This window comes from Natrix helvetica, assembly GCF_964273705.1.
Source record: "Natrix helvetica genome assembly, chromosome: Z".
In the NCBI taxonomy this organism is placed as follows: domain Eukaryota; kingdom Metazoa; phylum Chordata; class Lepidosauria; order Squamata; family Natricidae; genus Natrix; species Natrix helvetica.
The window spans coordinates 122,531,868-122,554,587 of NC_138554.1; the positions used below are offsets into that span (position 1 = coordinate 122,531,868).

A 22,720-nucleotide genomic window follows, 5' to 3' on the forward strand; every position below is an offset into this window, starting at 1 on the left:
GTCCAATAAACATGTGGTGGGTCGCAGACGTCCACGCAACCTGTCCAAATCCTCGATGGCAACCGAGTCAAACTCCTCCCAAAGCGGTCCCTCAAGACTCGCAACGGGCGTCTCTACTGAACCACTGAAAGGGGTCCATCCCATCCGGATTTGAGCGACTTTGTCCTGTAGATAATTCCCAAACTCCTCTGCTCTGCCCTGTAGTGGGGCTTCCCGTGGTCTCTCAAACAAGAGGGAAAGGGTCACCCGAAACAGGGCGGCAGGGCGGTTATCTGCAGACGCAATAAGAGCGGCGCAATGTTGACGTTTGGCCGCTCTTAATGCCACAAGGTACGTCTTCAAATAGGCTCGTGCCTGTGCTCGGTCAAATTCGGAGCGGGAGGATCTCCAACGACTCTCTAGGCGTCTCTTGTGGCGTTTCATCACCCTTAGCTCCTCGGTAAACCAAGGTGCCAGGGTGGTTCATCGCCGCAGGAGAGGCCGCAAAGGCGCCACCCGGTCTAGGGCCCCGGTAGTCGCACTATTCCATGCGACTACCAGGTCCTCCACTCGGGGGAGGGTCAGGTCCACAGGAGGTGGCCCAAGTTCCGTCTGGAACCTATCCGGTTCCATCAGGCGCTTGGGGCGGAACCATCTAATACCTTCCAGTTCCGCCTCCTCGCGGCGGGGGGTAGCACCAGGGAAGTCCAGCCGGAGAAGTGAGTGATCCGACCATGACAGGGGAATAGTGTCTAGATCCCCTATTCCCAGATCACTCGTCCACTGGCCCGAGACAAAAACAAGGTCCAGGGTGTGGCCTCCCTCGTGAGTAGGGCCCTGAATTAACTGGGTCAGGTCCATGGCTGTCATGGAAGCCATGAACTCCCGAACCCCCTCAGACGCTTCCCCATCGACGGCAGATTAAAATCCCCCATCACTAAAAGTTTGGGGGTCTCAACCGCCACCGATGAGATCAGCTCAAGGAGTTCGGGCAGGGCCGCTGAAGTATAGCGAGGAGCCAGGTATACTATCAGCAGGCCCAACTGCCTCCCTGGGCCCCATCTCACGACGAGGGACTCACACCCGGATGTCTGCGGCACAGTGAACTCTCTCGGCTCTAAGTCTTCCCGGATAATCACTGCTACCCCACCGCCCCTTCCCTGGGCCCGAGGCTGGTGAAATGCTCGATAACCTGGAGGGCACATTTCCACAAGGGGTAGACCTCCCTCGTGGCCCAACCAGGTCTCGGTTATTCCGGCGAGGTCCGGGTCCCCCTCCAAAATTAGATCGTGGATGAGGGGGGCCTTATTGACAACGGACCTCGCATTGCATAACAGCAGTCTCAGGCCTTGGGTCTGTCGATCCTGACCACCTAGTATGCAGGGGTTGGTACAAACGACCGGGAATGACCAAAAACCCCGGTCTCCCAACCGACTACGTGCTCTTAAACTGTCCTCGCACCTGCCCCTCCCCACGACCGTTGGTATTAAGGTGCCCTGCACAGGAATGCTTTCTTCCCTCTCCTCCCCCACTCCGCTCCCTCCTCTTTCGACCACACCTAGGTGCCTGGCTCTTCCATCCCTCCTAACCAGTTCCCCCCCCCATCCCTACAACCCCTCCCCCCCATCCTTATAACCCCTTACAACTTTTAAAAAACATTTAATTAAAAAGCCCCTCAGCCTCCGTTTCTTCCACCTCTCGGGGTTCGCAAACCCGTCATCAAGGCAGGCCCTTGAGAGAGCCAAGGGCCATACCTGCGAGAGAGGGGCCTCCCGCAGGCGGAGCAGGTCCAACCTCGAATAAATAGTTCGTTAAAAGTCCAATGGAATCAGGATGCTAATAAAGGTTGATAGAAAGTTGATAAAAGTTAATAAAAGTTGATGGCTAATGAGTCGGGGTCTTAGAGGGAGGAAGGAGATGTTAAAAATATCTAGATAGAGAAGAAGGGGGTGGGAATGATCGAATACCCTTAATTTCATAAAATTGTATAAAACGACGAAAATGACCACAAGGTGAGAGATTGTTCAAGGTGTTCAAGATGTTCCATGGCAGGATGACCCAAAAGTGGGAAACTATTCGAACTGGTTCAGGATGGTTCCTTCCTGGAGGTCCACAGAGATTTATAGTTAGAGTTTGATGTCCCCTGCTGGCGTTGGCAGGGCCTGGGGGGGGCATAGGAACGTTGGGAGCAGCCAGGGTATGATAGAAAAAGCAGCAGAAGTCCAGGCAATGGCGACCTTCCTTTCCCTCACCCGTCGCCATAGCCGCCTCCAATTGGTCTCTCTCGGCTAACTCACCAACTCCTAGCCATATCTTGGTCTCTTTATTCTCCTCCCCGGTCTTAGGCCAGTTGCCAGCAGCAATGCAAATCTCTTGCGCCTCAAGCCTCACACCCATCCGTCCTTTTTTAGTTGTTGTTTTGTTGTTATTCTCCCCAGCGCTATTCATGCCAATATCTTTCACCTTGCATCATTCGCCCTGGGGCAACCCGCAGTCCACCACGCTGCGTTCCGCTCTGAGCTGCTGTTCCGCTCCGTGCTGCTGTTATCGCTGTTGCCGCCATTGCAGCCCCGCCTTCTCCTCGCTCTAAACAGCCTTCCTTCCGCGCTCTCCGCACTCTCCGCCAGACTCCGGACTACTCCGACCACCCTGGCAGCCCAAAACGGGCTCGAAACAAGCCAGGGTGGACAGGCTATCAGACCCTCGGGCCTCCGATGGCATGAGGCCCGGTAGCAGTCCTAACCCATCGGGGAGCTCCGCGGCGTTCTCCGGAGCTCAGGAGGTGACCGCCATCACCGGAAGCTCCTCCTCCTCCTCCTTAGCACTTAGACTTACATACTGTTTCATTGTGCTTTACATTGTGCCTCTCTAAGCAGTTTATAAGGTCAACAAATTATCCCCCCAAAATCTGAGCCCTCATTTTATCAACCTAAGAAGGATGTAAGGCTGTTAACTTTGAGTCAATCAAAATCGAACTCCTGGCTGTGAGTTGAGTTAGCCTGCAATACTGCATCCTAACCACTGAACCAACACAGCTCTGAATAACTTGCTAAACCTGGACTTTGAAAATTGGCAATATTTTTACATAATAATATTTTTTTTCATTTGTGGCTTATTGTTCTCTTCTATGTGTGAGCCATTCATACTAGAGATGGTATATCTCCGATTTGGGAGAACCAGTAGCGGCTGTTGCAGGAAGCTCCACCCACCCACCCCCACGTAATGCGCGACCTTCTGCACATGCTCTCACATTTGCGAACTGGAAGGTAAGTGAATCCCACCATTAATTCATACACATCTACAGTATGTGCATACAAACAATATGTAGGAAATTTTGTCCTTTATCTTACATCGGACTAGTCACTATCCAGCCTTCTCCTCTCATTGTATTGCTGCCTTCTGTTCAATGAGCAAACATCTGTGTTTAGCTCTTTTTCACTAAATCTTTTGATCGCTGTAGCCACTGAGTTTAATTAGGGGGAAAAAGGAGACCCATTAAATTGTACTGCAGTACTTATTCTGATTACTTGATGGGCACATGTTTTATTGGCAGTATGAGTGATTTGCCACTGCCTTCTTTTATAGTTTCTAGGCTATAGATCTGATATTCCCTGCAAAAAAAGTTTTCTCTAAGTAAAACCAAACGTATTTGAAGCTAATTCAAAGTTCCATGTAAATCATGCCTTTATACAATTAAATTTTAATTCATTTGAATTCCGTCAGTTTTCACAGTTCAGTTTGACTCCTGTATAACTATGTACATTCAGCAAATGAAATCCTTGTAGAATATCATATTAAGAGGTAAGCAATTTTATTATGTAACAGTAAGACTATCGTACTGAGATAATGCAATATTGATTTGACTTGAGCAGGATGAAAACAGGTTTTTTTTTTAAAAAAAAAATCCTCCTACATAAGTACAGAGCATACTTGAAAAATTCTCTCTTTTTATTTTCAATTTCAGGCTCCCAAACCCTTCCAAGTGACAATAAATTACTTAATGTAGTGTAAAAGGTGACCATAGTCAGATGATTCACTGCAGGGAAAATGTCTTGACCAATAATTTATGAGAGCATATCACTACTTGCTTAGCTAGTATGTGTCAGTCTTTTTTGAAAGCTGCTATTAATCCTTCTTTGCCTTGTAATTTGTGAGCCAAAGGTCAAATAGATTTCAGCAGAGCACATTTACTCTTAACTGTTTAAACTGAAATTATAGATTAGCTTGGACCCATTAAAGTTACTGCTAAAAAATACTACATTTTAAGACATACAATACTCAGTCTCATTTTTAAAGCATCAATTCTAAAGCTGGAGTTGTGTAATTTGGAAATACTAAATCTTACTTTTAGGGAGTAGGAAAGTGAAAAATACCTTTTCTGCATTACTTTGTCTCTTGGTATAAGAAATTAACACCATAGGGAAAATGAATTTCACTGCAGGAAAATAGTCAGCTTTAAATACCAGTTGTCTGCCATGAAGGAATAGGAAATAATACAGGACACAGAGTTTGCTCATTGTGGTTGTGTGTCATAACAATTGTAAAACTGGTCCAGTGGTGGGTTGCAGGCAGTACGCCCTGGTATGGGTGTACTGGAGCCTGTGCGGAGCACCGGGTACCATTCTGGTACAGTGCTCTGGAGGGCCACCTGCCCGCCCGAGCTCCTTACCTGTCCTTTAAAGTCTTTAAAGCCTTCGGCGCTTCCGCACATGGCATGTACAGCTCCTGTCCGACGCTCCGCTGAGCAGCTGGAGCATTGCAGAGGCTTGCGGAAGGATCACTGGCAGCTACAACGCATGCACGTGCACTGCACATGTCCATTAGGGCAATGCCAGGCCCGTTCCAACTGTACCAGTTGGAATGACCACTGAACAGGTCATTCACACAACTGACTTGATTTTTCCAACCTATGTTGTAGAAATCATTAAGCAAACAAGGCTGTTGTTAAGCAAATGCCATGGTTGTTATGCTGACCAATGGTTCATTATGGGCATGGTTTTGCCAAAAATGAGAAGTACAATGGTAAAACCATCGTAAAACATGGCCACACAACTGTGAGATGCTGCAAATGGCAGTAAATGTGAGCAAGTTGTTAAGCATTCAAAGTTTGATCTGCAGAGGTGGAGTCTGAATCAGAGGAGGAAGATGAACAGCTGATAGAGAACGGGAGAGTGGCTCCATTGTCTGTGGAGGAATCTAGGGAAGGTCAAAGTCAGTCTGGGCAGAGCAGGGAAGAGGTAGAACAAGGGAAAGCGTTCAGATGAAGACAAAGGCCCACCCCCTCCTTATCCTAGGGCATGCAGGGAAGAATGGAGAAGAGAGCAACATGGATTGCAGGGCTTACGAGGAAGGAAAGGGCCCAAATCCCTTCACAAGGCACACCTGGGGATGGAGTTTAAAGGAGAGGCAAATGGGAGGGGCAGTGGTCGGGAACAAATGCTGAGTTCATCTGGTATTAACTGCTTATCTGAATTCCTGGCGTCCTCCCAACTGGTTTGATTTACTGCCGTGCTACTTCACTTCTGGAACTCCTTATCTTGCTTGCTCTGCCAGATTAATTACCTTATCTTGCCTTGTTGGATTTATAGTTGGAAGTTTTCTGCTTATAACGTTTGGACTGGATTATTTTCAGCCAAAGGCTGTTACAGGTTTGTGGAAGAGCTTTTCTCCAGGCTGGAGAGTTGAAAGGGACATGGGGGGCACAGTTGGTGTTAATAAAGGGACTGTGTTGCCTTTGTGCCATGGCCCGGGTCATCACAGGAACTTTGAATCTGGGTTGTAAGTCCCTTGTTAGGTGGTCATAACTTCAAGTGGTCTCTAAGTGACCACTTATAAATCAAGGAGTACCTATATATCTGCACACCTGTGAGCTCCGAAGTATTTTTTTGAGACAAACACAACTCTATATATCACATGTCTTGTGTTCTAAAAGCTAAGCAATTGAATGACACTTTGGAGATTTCACACAGGCATAATCCAATTGTTGGAATAGATTGAAGCCATTGTAATGTTTCCTATTAAAATAAATGGAAATGTGACAAATCTAATAGACATTGGTTGTTCAAAGCATCTCTCCCTCATCCATTATGCTACTTCCCTCTCTGTAACAAAAAAACAAAACAAAACAAAAAACACAAATCACTTTTATGGAGTACTATCCTTCTCTCCTTTCACCTACAGAACTTGTATTTCTTATGATTTCTGATTTAATAGTAGGATGGCCAATATCCAGGAAATGTTTTATAAAATGAATTTATTGGCAATGGCATGTTAAAAGCAGATTATAGACTAACAAAGAAGATGTAGATGGGTGTTGACCTCAAAAATGTTATTTTCGAGGTTACATATCACTTTGTGGCATTGACTTGAGCTACTTGCAAGAAATGTTCTTAATGAATTGATTTAGGCATGGTGTTCAATTATGAAAGCAAGGGAATCTGTTATGAAATAGCAAAGCCTACCACCCTTGACAGATGGAAGCCTATCTTATAAAGACTCACACCACAAAACCCAGAAAAACATATAAATGTTCGATTTTCAAAGATGAGCTTCTCCTGAGTTTTTCTTTGAACATTCTGAAATTCAACGTTAATCTTCTACAACCATAAAAGAGAATATAGTCTCTTTGATAAAATACTTTGGCAAAGAGACCAAAATCTATGATAGCAAAATATTGTCCAATGTTATATTTATTGTTAATAGGTCTGTGAATGTTACAAAAATAATTCAAAAGAATTGCTTTGGAACTTGAACAGACTCCTCTCTATTAATCATTAAAGTAGCTCTATCTTAAAAAAAAAAGATGCAGCTAATTAAAGTTAATATAATTCTTAAAGCAGCAGTGTCATTTTAATCGTCACATGAAGGGCTGAAAAAAAATAGATTTAATGAATAGCCAAACTGGTATTGTACTCAAGCTTGTGAAAGATCGGAAGCACTTTCTGAACTAGGCACAATCAAGTTGTTAATATACTACTTAGACCCAGTAGATTTATTGTCATGAGTTAATGGAAAAAGTTAATATGGAATATTAAATAATGGTTTGTATTAAAAAGTGACATTTATATGCTTACACATACTAAATAATGCACATTTCAAAACTATTGTCATCCTAGAAAAGATATAATGGATAGGTACCGTAGTTACAGAAATATATATTTTAAATAAAGGACATTTTGTAAATTCAAAGATATATTAGAAAAACTATAATACTTGAGTATAATAGTTTTAGCTCCATCATTCTCTTGAACCAGAAAATTGCTACTTTAGGGAAAAAACCTTGACACTAATCACTTGGAAATATTTCAAATAATTTTTCTAACTAGTCTTTTTTTCCACACATCAATTGCAGTAAAAATTATTGCAGGTATTCATACCATAAACCATTCTGCAACAGGGAGAAGCTAATTATTATATTTAAGGCATAGTTACACTATGTTATAAAGCTGTTGCAATGGACAAGTTAAACACTACACAAATGTTTTATTAAAAGTTTGAAAAAAAGATTAACAATTAACAAAAAGCTAACAAAGAAAAAGAAGAAAGAAAAAGAAAATGACAAAAGAAAAATATGCAACAAAAGATGAAAAGAAATATAAAAATGTAACTTCCAATTTTCTTAGCAGCAAATACAAGCATGATTATAAAATTATCTCTTACTCTATAGTTACCAAAAAGTTCTCTTATTTCTATTATATAATTTTTTTCTTAATCATCAAAATTAGAAGTCATCAGTTCCATTTTTTTCCATTTCTTGAAAAAAGTATAGGTTTTTCTGTTCGCAATAAATATAGATGCCTTTTCACTAATCAGTGAAGTTTAGTCATGTCTGCAAATGGGATCATCCCTATCAACCATTTCTGCATTGTAGGTAATGCTGAATCTTTCTACTTTTGATATTATAATAATATAGTTGCAGTTAAAGTTTCATGATTTTTTATTCTGTCTATTCATTACTTCCAAAAGAAAAGCCTCTCGTTTCACTTTAAGATGTTTTCAATTAGTGAGTGTATTCGTAACCAAAACTGTTTGGCTTCATTATATATTTATCAAATATGATAAAATGTCTCTTCATATTATTCATATTTCCACATAAATTTGAAGTACCCATACATTGTAGACAATTTCTCTGGTGCCAAATATCAACATTATATCATTTATAAATATTCAATTTAAGGTTAGAGTTTAATGTAAATTTTAACCCTTTCAATCACATTTTCCTATTATTCAATTTGTATACTGTAATCAAGTTTTAGCCCATTTTATCATACATAATTTCATTTAATATTCTTTTGTCTCAAATTTTCAACAACAAGTTGTACATTTTAGCAATATATGTCCATCATTTGTACATAGTTTTTTTCAACTTCAGTGTTAAAAACTTTAAAGTATTTAAAGTATTTTATCTACTTTAAATCTTTCTGATAATTGTGTGTAAGCAAACAAATACATTCTTTTATCAGATCTTGATTTGATTTTATATTCCCCATGGAAAAAACTAGCTTATCACAATACTAATCATTTATACTTACTTATCACTTATATCATTTATAGAATGCTTCTTGCGATGATGAGACTCACAGAGGTCTTTTTCAGGTTGAATCTAGATTTAAATTTACTCCATATTCTCAGAATGGCTTGTCTAACATAATGATTTGGAAAATCTACATTAATTTTAGCTTTGTTGTACCATGCTGTCCATACTGACAAGTTCAATACTAGATAAGTCCTTTAGTTATTGTTTTTCCAGCTGCATTGTTACTTACTAATAGGGACTTTTGATAGAAGTAGTCCTCAACTTAAGACCATAATTGGGACTGGAACTTCTATTGTTAAGCGAGGCATTATTAAATGTGTGATGTTTGATTTTATGATCTATTTTCCCATGGTCATGATGTGAACCATCCAGTTGTTAAATTAATAATCAGATCATTAAATCAACCTGGCTCCCCCCTTGATAATGCTTGTTGGAAACTGATTAGAAAGATTGCAATCATGTGGTAATCATGTGATCCCAGAACACTGCAACCATTGTAAATACATGCCAGTTGCCAAATGTCCAAATATGGGCAATGTGACAGTTGGGAATGCTGTGATGGCTATTTAAAAGTGTGAGGACTTGCAGTATAATTATAACTTTGGGTAGGGTGGTTGGGCTAGAAGACCTACAAGGTCCCTTCCAACTCTGTAAATCCATTAAACTTTGATTGGCTTTTAAGTGAATAATCAAGGATGAGCTGTACGTGGGACACAGTGGCTAAGATGCTGAGCTTGGTCGACAGTTCGACGGTTCGAATCCTTAGCGCCACATAACAGAGTGAGCTCCCATTACTTATCCCAGCTTCTGGCAACCTAGCAGTTCGAAATCATGTAAAAATGTAAGTAGAAAAATAGGTGGGAAGGTAACTGTTCCGTGTGCCTTTGGCGTTTAGTCATGCGGGCCACATGACCATGGAAATATCTTCAGACAGCACTCTCTTCAGCTTTGAAATGGAGATGAGCAACGGCCCCTAGAATTAGGAACAACTGGCACATATGTGCAAGGGGAACCTTTACTTTTACCTTAGAGGTACATTAAATTAACCTGTAAGTAGATAAAGGTGTGTGTGTATTATTTAAAAAAGATTCCTATTTAAATCATTTATATACTGTAAGTCTCTTACAGATATAAAACTGTTCTGTAAGCTAATCATTGCTCAGTGACTACCTCAGCCAGTGACATTTGCAATTATGATAGTGATGAAAAAGTAACTTTGCAACCAATACATATTGGTTGTATACATTTGTGACTTTTCATACATTGTCACCATCAATTAATATATATTATCCTGTGTAAAACTGTAAGCACAGTTGTATTAGTGACCACTTCACTTATCACTGAATTGATGGACCTGATTGCAGTTGCTAAAAGAGGATTATCTGTATATGATACATAGATTTATTTCATGCACGCATGTTTTTACAAGGAATCAAAATTCAAAAAGGTGACTCTACAAATTGAAATGATACCGCCGAGATAGTAGCAATTAAGTCTGCATACCATTATGACATCAAAAGAGTTGGGGGCAATAACATTATAGGGCTGCCTTTATTTCTGAAAATGTTGATCTGCAGTTTTGATTCTGTGTTCTGTTGTCAGATCTGGTGTCCTGAAGAGTGCCAGTTAATAACTGAGATTGTCTCACAATACCCTCCAAAGAGAAATGGGGTAGCTTGTGATAGGTGGAAATTATCCACTTGTTTTTCCACCTAAAGCAATAGGAAAAGACTAGCCTCTTAATCTGAATTAAATTTGGGATGGAAAAGGAAGAGTTTTGATCCTAAGGCATTAATTATTCTAGAAATCTTACAAATAATATTTAGAAGAGTTATTGCTCTTAATCTGCTTAGTGTGTGTGTGAAAACAATTTATTTATGTCAATGAGACTATGAAAAATCTTAAGTCATAGTAAGCATTTTCTTATTAAAAGCTGGGCTATGTGTAGGAACATAAAGAGCCTGGCCAGATCAGGTTAAAAACCCATCTAATCAAGCAGGTTCTGACAGGTTCTGGAAAACCGGTAGCAGAACTTTTGAGTAGTTCGGAGAATCGGTAGCAGAAATTTTGAGTAGTTCAGAGAACCGGCAAATCATGGGTGGGTTCGTGTCAGTTCTAACCTCTTCTGTAGAAGAGGTTCCACAAATCTACAGTGTCATTTAGAACCGGTTCCAGCTCCCTCCCCCTGCCTATCCGCACATCATCAAGATGAAGAGCGAGAGGAGGAATTCTGGGAGTTGAAGTCCACAAGTCTAAAAGCTGTCAAGTTTGAACACCCCTAGGGTTTTTTTCCCTAAATGGTTAGGGGTGCAAGGGTCTTGCAACTTGACAGCTTTAAGACTTGCGTGCTTCAAATGCCAGAGTTTCTGAGCCAACATTTTTGTTGCTAAGCAAGAGCGTTGTTAAGTGAGTTTCACCACATTTTACAAGTTGGCCACGCCCACCCAGTCACATGACTGCCAAGCCACTCCCACCCAGTCACATGGCCGGCAAGCCACTCCCACCCAGTCACATGGCCAGCAAGCCATTCTCACAAAGCAGGCGACACCTGCAGAAGAGGTTCTAAAAAATTTTGAAACCCACCACTGCAGCAAATGCACCTCTGGCTTGCCCCCGAGGGGGTGGGAATGAAGATTTTGCAGTATCATTTTCCTGCCGTGCCCAGCAAGCCACACCACGCCCACCAAGCTATGCCCACAGAACCAGTAGTAGAAAAAAAATGAATTTCACCACTGATCTAATCCATTTTTTGGTTTGACCAGACAGTTATCAGTCTGATGTATTCAAATACCTCAGAAACATTGATCAGCAAATGATAGCTCTTTTTGACTTATTTCCCAGAACTGCTGCTTAGAGTATGTTGTTGCCATGATTCAGGAGATAATCACATATTGTAGCCATCATTGCTAATGTCCACTGATCTGCTATGAATTTCTCCAGTTTTCTAAAAGTCCTCTAAGATAGCTATGAGAAAAGCATTTCACAATGAATTCCTCAATTTAATAATGTTTCATGGATTTTAGTTATATTCTTCCCTCACTTTGTTTTTAATATGGCCAAGGACCCAATTTTCTCCTCTTTTGATGGAAAGTTAATCCATACTCTTACATTCTAAATCATGTTTCACACTCATTCATCTAGTAGTAACTGCCTCCTAAAAATAGGCCGGGTTGTGTGAATAATATGTTGGCAATTAATAGCTTGTGATGTGGCAAGTATGAGGAGGAACAAGGAAAGTGAAAATATTCTGGAAACTCAGGCCAGTAACAGCAGGAGCAATGGATTTCTCTCTCTCTCTGTGTGTGTGTACTTGAATGCCCAAGAGTCTATAACCGTGATGGCAAACCTATGGCACACGTGCCACAGGTGACACGCAGCGCCCTCTCTATGGGCAGATGAGCTGTCACCCACTTCAGCTCCATAGTGCATGCACATGTGCCTCCCGCGGGCCGGCTGGTTGGCAGTTCGGTAGGAGAAGTGTGTGCATGCGGTGCACAGGGCACAGGGGTGGTGTGGCACATGCGGGGGATGGGAAGCGCATGCAGGGGCCACACATGCATGCACAGGAGTGGGGCGCATGTACACACACACATTGCATTTTGGGGGTTTGGGCATGCATACTTTGGGCACTGGTTCTGGAAAGGTTTAGCCCTCATTAGTCTATAGAGTTCCTCCGCATGAATTTATGTAGTGGCCTTGAGCTATCTGTGACATTATGGGTGATTATAATAATTGTATATAATATTATTGCATATATTTTATACTGGTTTCTATATAAAACATATCTAAACAGCTTACAAATGTAACAGTTATAATAGAAATGATATGAAGATCATATACAACAAAACAGGAGGGGGAAATAAGTAAACAAAAACAGAAACTAAAACCATTCATCCAGGCTTCCTACAAGAAATGCCAAAGAAAATTAAAATATCTAGTATTAGGTGCCTCACAAGCTTCAGGAAAGACTACTTCAGAAAGTTCAGGGATAATACAGGACCAACCACACCCATATACAATTGGCACTAGATGGTTTTTGGCATGGAGAAAAATCTCCCCATCAGATTCAGGGATGGACTGGGCCTGCAAAGACCTGTCCCAAATTCTTAGGGTCCTTTTTTATGCCAAAAACAGAACCCTGATCTTGACTCATCAGCCAATTGGCAGCTAATATGATTGCTTCAAAAGATTGTAATATCTGCCACAATTTGCAACAACTTCAATTTCTGAGAGTAAAAGTACCTCCCTATAGAACACTTCACAGTAGTCTAAATTTAACCAAGAGTAGTAAAATAACACAATATATCATCTCTCCATTAGTGCTAACAACATGTAAAATTTATCTCTTTAGCCCACATCAGCAAGAATTGGATGTAAGATCACTGTTACAGCAGAACTCAATGTTAGCAAGATCAAATTCTGTACCACTCTATAATATATAATTGAATTAACCTTGTATTTTTATACCATTATTTTGGGAATGTTCTTATAATCTTTTATCATGATCATATTCAGCATTGGGTGCGGAATGTCAGCTTGACCTTAAAATACAAGCAGAATTGCATTTCATTTGATGGACAGCATAGGAAACTCAATACATTTCTGCCTGACTTCTGATAAAGCCTAATGACTTGAAATCTGGACACACTTCAAGGTTAATACTAAAATACTCTTTATCTCCCAATTTTAATTATAACATAAAGGTAAAGGTTCATCTTGCACATATGTACTAGTTGTTCCTGACTCTAGGAGGCAGTGCTCATCTCTGTTTCAAAGCCGAAGAGCCAGCACTGTCTGAAGACATCTTCATGGTCATGTGGGCGGCATGACTAAATGCCAAAGGCGCATAGAACGCTGTTACCTTCCCACCAAAGGTGCCCCTATTTTTCTACTTTCATTTTTACATTCTTTCAAACTTCTAGGTTGGCAGGAACTGGGACAAATAACGGGAGCTCACTCCATTATATGGTGTTAAGGATTCAAACTCTTGAACAGTTCACCTTCTGATTGATAAATTCAGCATCTTAGCCACAGAGCCACCATGCCCCTTAATTTTAACTATAATGGTGATTAAATCAACCCTTGTTAATCATGGCATCAGTAACATCATGGCAGCTATTGGGGGTGGGACTCTTACCTTCCGGGAAACCTTCCCAGACTTCCAAACGATCATAACGGCAGAATGCGCCTCCTGGAGGGTTTGTATCTGGCTCCAGTTCAAAGCTTTCAAATTCCAGGATAATCTCTGACATCTTTGGTGCAAAGATAATGTAAGTACATTCAAGGCTATTCGGATATTTTTCAGGGAATCCTGGTGATTTGATCATACCAGTCATAGATGTGAAGTTTCTGGAGCATTCTGGTCCTGCATCACAAAACAGACAACAACATATAACCCCTTTTGTAAGAGTATTAGAATTAGCAAGAAAACAAATTATACCACTTCTCTTTTTTTAAAAAAAAGCAGCATGGCTTTTTGCTCCATGTTAATCCATGTATTAGTTGCATAGCAAACTTGTTCCTAATACTGATAATTGTGACTAAAATGCAAGTCCCATTTATTACACAAAGCCCATTTTTCTACCTGACCAAGCTGAAAAAGTAAACTTAGGCCAGTTCTGAAATAGAGGAAAAAATTATGACAATGTCACGTGGGAACAATGAAAGTGTAAGCTGCAGAAATATTGTTAGCCCAAGGGAAATAATTATAGTGCCTTTAAGCTTAAATCTTTTCATCTTCAGGTTGACAGCCCTTTATTGGTAAAACAGAATGTTTTCCAAGAAGAGGGAGTGTGGTGTTTGGTCTATGGAACAATGGTTTCATATTCCTAGAGTAGTGGCTTAGTAAGTCTGCCAGATGTGACCTATGCCTTCTTGACAAACTAGATGTGAAAGGTAATTCGTACTTGTATCAAGGGTGACTGACTCGTTCTGAGCAGTGTTGACACAGGTGCACCAGTAAAGTGATGCTGTTAGTGAAGGTATGATAAATTCTTTGATTACTAGCAATGTTGATAAAATCTTACTAACTTCAGTATTGTGCAAAGCAATTCTATTATAGTGCTACAAACTTCTTACATGGATGGGCAATGTCCATTGCCCCTGGGACTTATATATATATATATTTTTCAGAAGTAACTTCTTCTGATGCAGTCACAATAGATGAGGAAAACAACTGTCCTAAGCACTGATTCACATCCTGCAACATTGGTGAAGACATATATACAGGAAGATGCTGTTCCTATAAGAAGCAGCAAGGAGATTTGAAAAAAACACTTCACCATATGGGAATGAATGAGAATCTGTTTCCAAATTTCACTGCTATGAGGATAACTCCCTGCTGCATTGCAAATTCCTTCCTTCCTTCCTTCCTTTTTTCCACTCACTCACTCACTCACTCACTCACTCACTCACTCTCATTTATATAGCCACACAATTCAGTAGCACAATCCTGCAGCATACTAGAAGGTGTGGGAAGAAAAACTTTCCACAGCAAGGACAACATAAGGACAAAAACTACAATACATTAAAGTCAACCAGAACATAAAATGGCAATTGGGCCAAAATATATTGAAACTCATTCAATTGGGGCTCCACTCAATGGCCTAAGAGAAAAGCCAGGTCTTGACCACCTTTCTAAAGGTTTGCAAGCCTGGGATCAACTATGTATTTGGAACAAATTGTTTCAAATGTAGGGTCACACTGAATTCCACAAATACATTAGAAAATTAATCTTTCCTTTTTCAGCTGCAGCCTTCATAAAATCTCTTTTATATTATCTGATTTTCATTCATATACCAAGGTAGTTTCAAAATAAGATAAATCTATTGTCCCACATAACAATACAGTCTGGGATGATGGATATTGCAGCCTTATATATCTGGACTCCACCAAGTTTGGAAAAACTGTTTTATAATTAAAAATGCACCCGATCCTTTTACATTTTCAGCCTGGGGCTTCAGATGTTCTGTACTGTATATCTACAAATAGAATTTCCTTGTTGACAAAGTTATAATCTTTCTCTCTCTCTCTCTCTCTCCCTCTCTCTGACAATTAAATTTTGATGAAGGCTAATCTAAGCAAATGGTCATATTTATCTATTCATTGATAAAGCTAGTGACAACTCTAGTCTGTTGCATATGTTTATAAATAAAGTGACAATATGCAATGGTGTAAAATAATTCAGAACATGTGTCCTCCTGCCTACTCGTATCATGTCAATCCAAAGTTAGCAAACAAGAGAAAAGAATTAGTTTATATTTATTTCAATTTTTGCTAAGTCTCAGAGATTCATCAAATATTTGTTTTCAATATATTTTTGTAAGCTTAATAAAAGAAAACAAAACTGAATCAAATCTGATTACAGCTATCTTCATGGACACATCCATATCAATATTTTGACAACAGTATATTTATACTTTGCCTCTGATTTCTTCAGTTGTTTTTTGTCCCCAATTCCTTTTATAGCGGTAAAGACGGTAAAATTATGAGGGGGTCGTTGGGGCTATCTGAGCTTGCTTGTTTTCTTACAGATGTTTCATTACCTAACTAGTAACATCATCAGTGCTAGTCCTGATGATGTAACCTAGTTAGGTAATGAAATGTCTGCAAGAAAACAAAAAATCTCAGAGAGTACCAATGACCCCTTATGTCATTACCTAAACTGCAAATATTCTCCTTTATTAGGGTCAAACTATCCTATTCTGGACACATTATGTGAAGATCTAGATTTCCGGAGAAGACTCTAATGATGGTAAAAATAAAAGAGAAGAGGACAACCAGCAGCAAGTTGGTTACAGTGGCAATGAGTACACTGCTGGATAATCAGTTGAAGGATCAGATTAGAGATAGATAGTTATGGAAGTTCAGAGATTCATCTCTTATCTAGCCTAACCTCTACTGAACTACTTTATGCCTGTGCAACATGTGAAATTTATGCTGCAGTTGGGGATTAGCAAATAATTTTATATCAAATTATAAGATGGAGAGATATTTAGAACCACGAAAGCAGCATAAATTAAAGATATCATTTTTTAAAACAGCAATAAATTATAAAAAACCTGTTAAAACCATATGACAGTCTATAGCATAATTTGTGCTATAATGTCCTAATTCACAGGACAAAATGAACAGGTAAATGAGGTAAAGGTAAAGATGAAACCGATAGGATTTTGTAGCTTTGCCACCCAAGCCATGTAAGATAATTTTCTATACTCACTTATCTATCTCATTGTCCTATAATGCACAGAGGCATATTCACATTTTTATGGCAACTTAATATTAAAATATTAGATACAGATTTCAGTTTATTTTATTTTTTAGACTTTTTTATCCCACTTTTACAAGTAGTCCTCAAGTATAACTGACCCTTGGTTTATGATCATAGATCATTGTGGTTGTAAATTGATGCATCATGTGATCACACCCATTTTTTTTGACATCTGTGGTCATTAAGCAAAACTGTCAAAAAGCACCAAATGGCTGTAAAGGTTGCCAAATGACCGAATTACAATTGTGTGTGTGTGTGTGTGTGTGTGTGTGTATGTCTGTGCATGCATAAGCAATTGCAGTTGTCATAACTTTACAAATGGGTCTTTGGGGGAATCTACTGTAACTTTGGTCATTAACTGACTGTAAGGACTATCTGTATTATTTTTATAAATAATTGAAGGTGGCAAACATATCAAATGCTCCTTCCTTCTGCTATTTTCCCCACAAGAATAACTCTGTGAGATGAATTGGGCTGAGGGAGAATGACTGCTGCAAAGTCACCGAGCTAGCTTTGGACCTAAAGTGGGATTAGAACTGCTGATATTGTGCCTTAATTACTATACCAAACTTAACCACTAAACCAACATGGTTTTACAGCAACTGTAATTCTCAGACCACACATGTGCATGGGAACTTCTTCTTTTTTGAACATAGAAATTGCATTTTCACTTTGACATACTATGGCATAAACCTGAATTAATATTACTTTGGGGGCAATAACTTTAAATATCCTGACTTTTGAGTGTGCAAGTTCTCATTTATAATGTTGCCTTAATGTACCTAATGTCTTTCTGAAGGAGATTTAAGACATCATATAAGGAAATCAATAAAGGGAACTGTTGAGTGTCACTGAGATATCAAGGGAAAAAATCTGTACTGAAAATGCTCACTTTCATTATATCTTTATGCATTGTGGCCTTAAAAGATCATTGTTTAATTGACACGGTACTAATAACCCAACTTGTTAGGTATCTAAATGTTTTGTCCTGGAAGCAAAATTTTTCTATAAAAATTAACATTTTGGAATAGGGTAGAATGTTGTTTTACTTTATTCATTATCTAGCTTTGTTCAGAGCATGTTCCTGGATGCCAAATATTTCTTCATTCTACATCCAAGCAAACATAAGGCTTATTCCAAAAGTGACTGTGATCTTTACTCACAAAATTACTTCAAAAGGAATTTGACCATGGGACAGAAGCCATTTGCCAGTCCTTGTCACAGCAGAAAAACTCCCACATCCCATTCATGTGGAATTTTGTTTGCAAAAATGCTTGCATTCATCTCTCTTCACTGAAATAAATCAGGTGGTGTTTAAAGCCTATGTTAATTATTGCACCCTTTCTAGAACTTTCTAGCAGCAAATGGTTAAAAAATATTCTAATGTCCATCCATTCTCAATTCACGATGGACATAATGAGTTAACAAAGATTACCATATTGGGAAAAATATTTGTAACATTATAAAAAGACATGAAACAAAACCAATATATTAAAGGCAAAGAAAAAGATGCATCAATTAAGCAGAACTTTCAAATTAAACTAATTTATTTAATTCTGACCATTTGCATTCAAAGAATATTTAATTAGACAGTTAATTGTAAAAAAAAAGATTGAGAAATCACATTAGAAAAATCAGCAATAAAATTAGGAATATACTTCTTTCTCTTTCTCTTATGTTACAAAGTTCAGAAGTTTGAATTTCTTCATTACCATTTTGACATACAGTAACCATTTTTAAATGAAAAAGCTTATTAATTTAAATTAGGGATACATATAAAATACCAAATTTGTTGATCTGCTTATTTAAAATTCAAAAGTTGCTTAATCGATGTTCACCCATGATGGCTCAAATTGGTAGCAAAACTTTGTGAACATGTTATGGGAAAATAATAGGTTATATTCATCATAATCATAGCTTTCCAGAGTAATAGGATTTGCTATTATGAGAACAGAATGCAAAAAAAAAAAAAAAAAAAAAAGAACAGACCAAAAGTTAGGGACTTGATTCACAATTCCACAATCCTATGAAAGCAATGTTCTAGAAACTAAGTTAACATTAAATGTCCTTTTAATTCCCCTCTCTCCAAGTAACAGTGACCTTCAAATTAAACAATCCCACTGTCAATATTTCATATTAAAAACAATTAGCATGACAAGATTAAGCAGCTTGCTCACCTCTTTTAAAAATTTCATAGCGAATGGAGAAGCCTGCTCCATGAGTTTCATAATCAGAGACAAACTTGATTAAGAGGTATGGTCCTGTAGATATCACAGGTGGGGGGGCAATTTTGCCACAAAACTTTCCCCACACTCGCCCATTTGCACTGTCTCCATCAATCACTTCAACATAATCATACCTGGTAGATAAATTGAAGAAAAAAAAAACTTTTAACTTCCAGGAAAGGAAAAAAAAAGAAAAGAAAACTAATTAATTTAAGAACCACAGCCATACAGCACAGATAATGAAGAATAATGCTAGCCTGTTGGAAGCTGTATTATCCTAAAAGATGTGCGCAAAATGAAGAAAAAAAATTAAAATGGACTACATCATGTCGGTAGACATCATCTGGCGAGATGAAACTATTAGGAAGAATAGCACTATTATTGTTACAGACAATATCAGCTAAAGTAACCAATTAACAAGAAAAAGGAAAACTCGTGAGCACAATACTGTATTATTAAATTGCATTCCTTTGTCTATCGTGGCATTGTTATCAATACATAATACACTAAATTCTTTTCAAATGGTGGTGTTTTTGTCTGAATTCTAAAACATCATTTTGGCTTTAATTTCTGTACAATACTTGTATTCTGATATGCAATCCTGCAAGTGTATAGTCCACAGAATAATAAATGAAGTTTCACATATTATGCTACCTTTATTGCTTTTCTATTTTCTTAATTGTTACACATCTGTGTATTTTTAAACATCATATTACTTAAAATGACTATGGTAATATAAAAATGGATTTTGCATAAGGATTGAGAAGCTCCATAGAATGGTTTCATTCTGTCTCCTACACACAAGAAAGACACATGTATAAAATAAAAAAATAAATAAATATACAATAATGAAAATGAAACTCGGCTTCAGCTGCATGAGTATATTAAACAATCCATTTTATCAATTTCAAAAGATTGTAAAATAACAAAGGCATATAAAACAGCATAAAAATATGGACTTGCTTCTTGCCAAATCAACTTGTAGACCAATTAGATTGAAACTGTCAATTCAGATCTAAGTTAGCTCCCAAAGTTGAAATTAAAAGATTATTTTCACAACTATCTTAAGAATTTCATAATGGCAGATTCTAAGTGAGAATTTATATTACTAAAGATTAAAAACCCCAATTATTCGCATAAACGCAAAAATGAAAAAAAAATCACCAAATTTCTGAAACATTAATTGGACACAGAATCCTGAATAATACTAATGGATAGTGGCATTTATCATGGCTGTTGTTTAAAGGCTAGATCAGTCAGTCCTCATAAATCTTTGTATGGATATTGCCAGGAAGCTCCAGAAATGGAGACTATAGATTGAACAACCTTAGAAAATAGAACATAAATGACCTGGACTACAGAGACAAAACAAAAGCAACTCATTTCTACATTGATGACAACAAACATCTCAGAGATGTCCGTGAAGATATCAGGAGTTAAACCAGACTCCAGAAAAGTTAACCTACTGCTTCTCAACCTTAGAATTTTTAAGATGTATAGACTTGAACTCCCAGGATTCCTTAGCTAGCAAGTTAGGGTTGCTAAGGTTGAGAAACACTGATCCAACCAGTTATATCTTAAATAACTCTACTGTACTGTGGAATGTGAATTAATCCCTTTCCCTGCTATTGCAATAATCCTCAGAACCATCAGGTTTAATAGTGGTATAGCCTTTATTGTCATTGTACATCATATATATTTAGCCTCCATGGCAATCCATGTCAAAAAAAAAATACAAACAACATAAAGAATAATCCCTATGCAAGTAATTAGGAAGAGAAAAAGGAAGAAAAAAAACAACTAATCATACATTTCTGTGAGTGTGTGGAGTGATTGGGGTTGTGTTTAAGAGTCTGACACCCCAAGGATAGAAACTGTTTTAAAACCTATTTGTTTGGCTGGTTATGCTTCATTGTCTTCTGCCTGATGGTAGAAGTGCGAAGAGACACTGACCAGGTTGTGAATCATCTCTGAGTATCTTCCTTACTCTGCTAAAGCACTGAGACCTGGCGATGTCATTCAGTGGTGTTAGAGGGCAACCAACATGATGCCCTACTCTTTGCATCTGAACCAGATGGATGATAGAAAAGCTAGACAAGAAGGAGGGTGGGGAAAACTACTTTTCCCTCATATATTTATCATTACTGCAATTGCTCTTCCCAGCAATTACTGATACAGAAAGTAAAAGAAAGTAGTTTGGGAGCTCATGGGCTTGTTGGAATGCTTTTAGGATGGAAAAGGGATTTTGATCTGGAATTTTGAAGCTGGGAAATCACTGGCCCTATCTGACAAAATTCAGTTCAATGCTGATAAAAATAAGATCTTACACTTAAACAAGAAAAACGAAATGCACATGCATAGAAAAACCAAAGCACAAGGCGCCTTCTCACAACTGTAATTGTGAGAAGGATCTAGGAGTCCATGGATAAAGATTTAAGTAAGAAAGAGAAATGTGGTGCAGCTGCCACAAAGGCCATTTCAATCCTTGACTGTATCAATAGAGGGATAGTATCCAGAGATGGGTTGCTGCTGGTTCGGCCCGGTTCAGCTGAGCTGGTAGTGGAAGTCAGGCCTGAATTGCAGAACCAGCAGTGACCCAGGCCAGCCACGCCCCCAAACAGGTTCCCTCACTGCCGCTGGGCCGCTGCCATTTTGGATTTCCGTGACTGCATGTGCACAGTTCACTGTAAATTGTTCTGTGCACGAACAATTTACATTGAAGAGTATGTGTGCGTTAAGCATGGGTTGCGAACTGGTAGTAAAACTGGCAGCAACCCATCCCTGATAGTATCAATCATGTGAAGTGATAACCATGCTTTACACTGCACTACAAAACTGGAATACTGCATCCAGTTTTGGAAACTGTGATATAAAAAAGATGTTGAGATGCTAAAACGAGCACAGAGAAGAACCACAAAAATGATAAAGGGTCTGAAGACTAAACCATACGATGAACACTTGAAGGAACTATGTATGTCTAGTCTAACAAAGAGAAGGACTAGCAGTGACATGCGGTGAGGTTTATGGCTGGTGAGGCTGGTGACATCATCAGCGCGAGCCGCGGTCCCCTTCATGTTGACTCAGGAAGGCGGGGAATGGGACCACGTGTGTAGGAGGCTGAAGCTGCCTCAGCCTCCTGCACACGTGGTCCCATTCCCCTCCTTCCTGACGCCTGAGTCAACATGAAGGGGACCACGGATCACGCTCCCCGGGATCACGGAGCACGCTCTGCGGGACCGCAACTCACACTCTGTGGTCCCCTTCATGTTGACTCAGGAAGGCGGGGAATGGGATGTGTGCAGGAGGGAGGCTGAGGCTAGAGGAGCCTCCTGCACACGTAGTCCCATTCCCGGACGTGTGCAGAAGGCTCCTCAGCGCCTTTTCCCTTTTCCCTTTTTTTTAATTTTCATGATGAGAGCGGTGAGGCTCTGCCTCCCCTGCCTCCCCTGACCGCACGTTCCTGAGGACTAGAGATGAAATGATAGTAGTTTTCCAATATTTGGAGGTAGTCATAGAGAAGAGGAAGTTCCTCCAGAGCACCTTATGGCAGAACAAGGAGTATATCTAAAGAGAAATTTCCTGAGAGTGAGGACAATTAATTAGTGGAATAGCTTGCCTCCAGAACTTGTAGGTGCTCCATGGTTTTAAAGAAGAGATTAGACAAATATTTGCCTGAAATGATATAGGGTCTTCTGTTCTAACAGGTGGTTG

The 22,720-nt window shown here is 39.2% G+C and overlaps 1 protein-coding gene across 6 annotated transcripts in view; it reads right to left on the reverse strand.

Moving 5' to 3' along the window:
- The window catches only part of NRP1 (neuropilin 1), a 181,148-nt gene that overhangs the window by 93,437 nt on the left and 64,991 nt on the right, over positions 1–22,720 (reverse strand). For all 6 annotated transcript variants that reach the window (XM_081933761.1, XM_081933763.1, XM_081933765.1 and 3 more), the window contains 2 exons: positions 18,962–19,143; positions 13,653–13,880 (listed from right to left, as the gene is read on the reverse strand). In XM_081933761.1, coding sequence (XP_081789887.1) covers positions 13,653–13,880; positions 18,962–19,143 — 410 coding nt within the window. The remainder of the gene's footprint in view (positions 1–13,652; positions 13,881–18,961; positions 19,144–22,720) is intronic.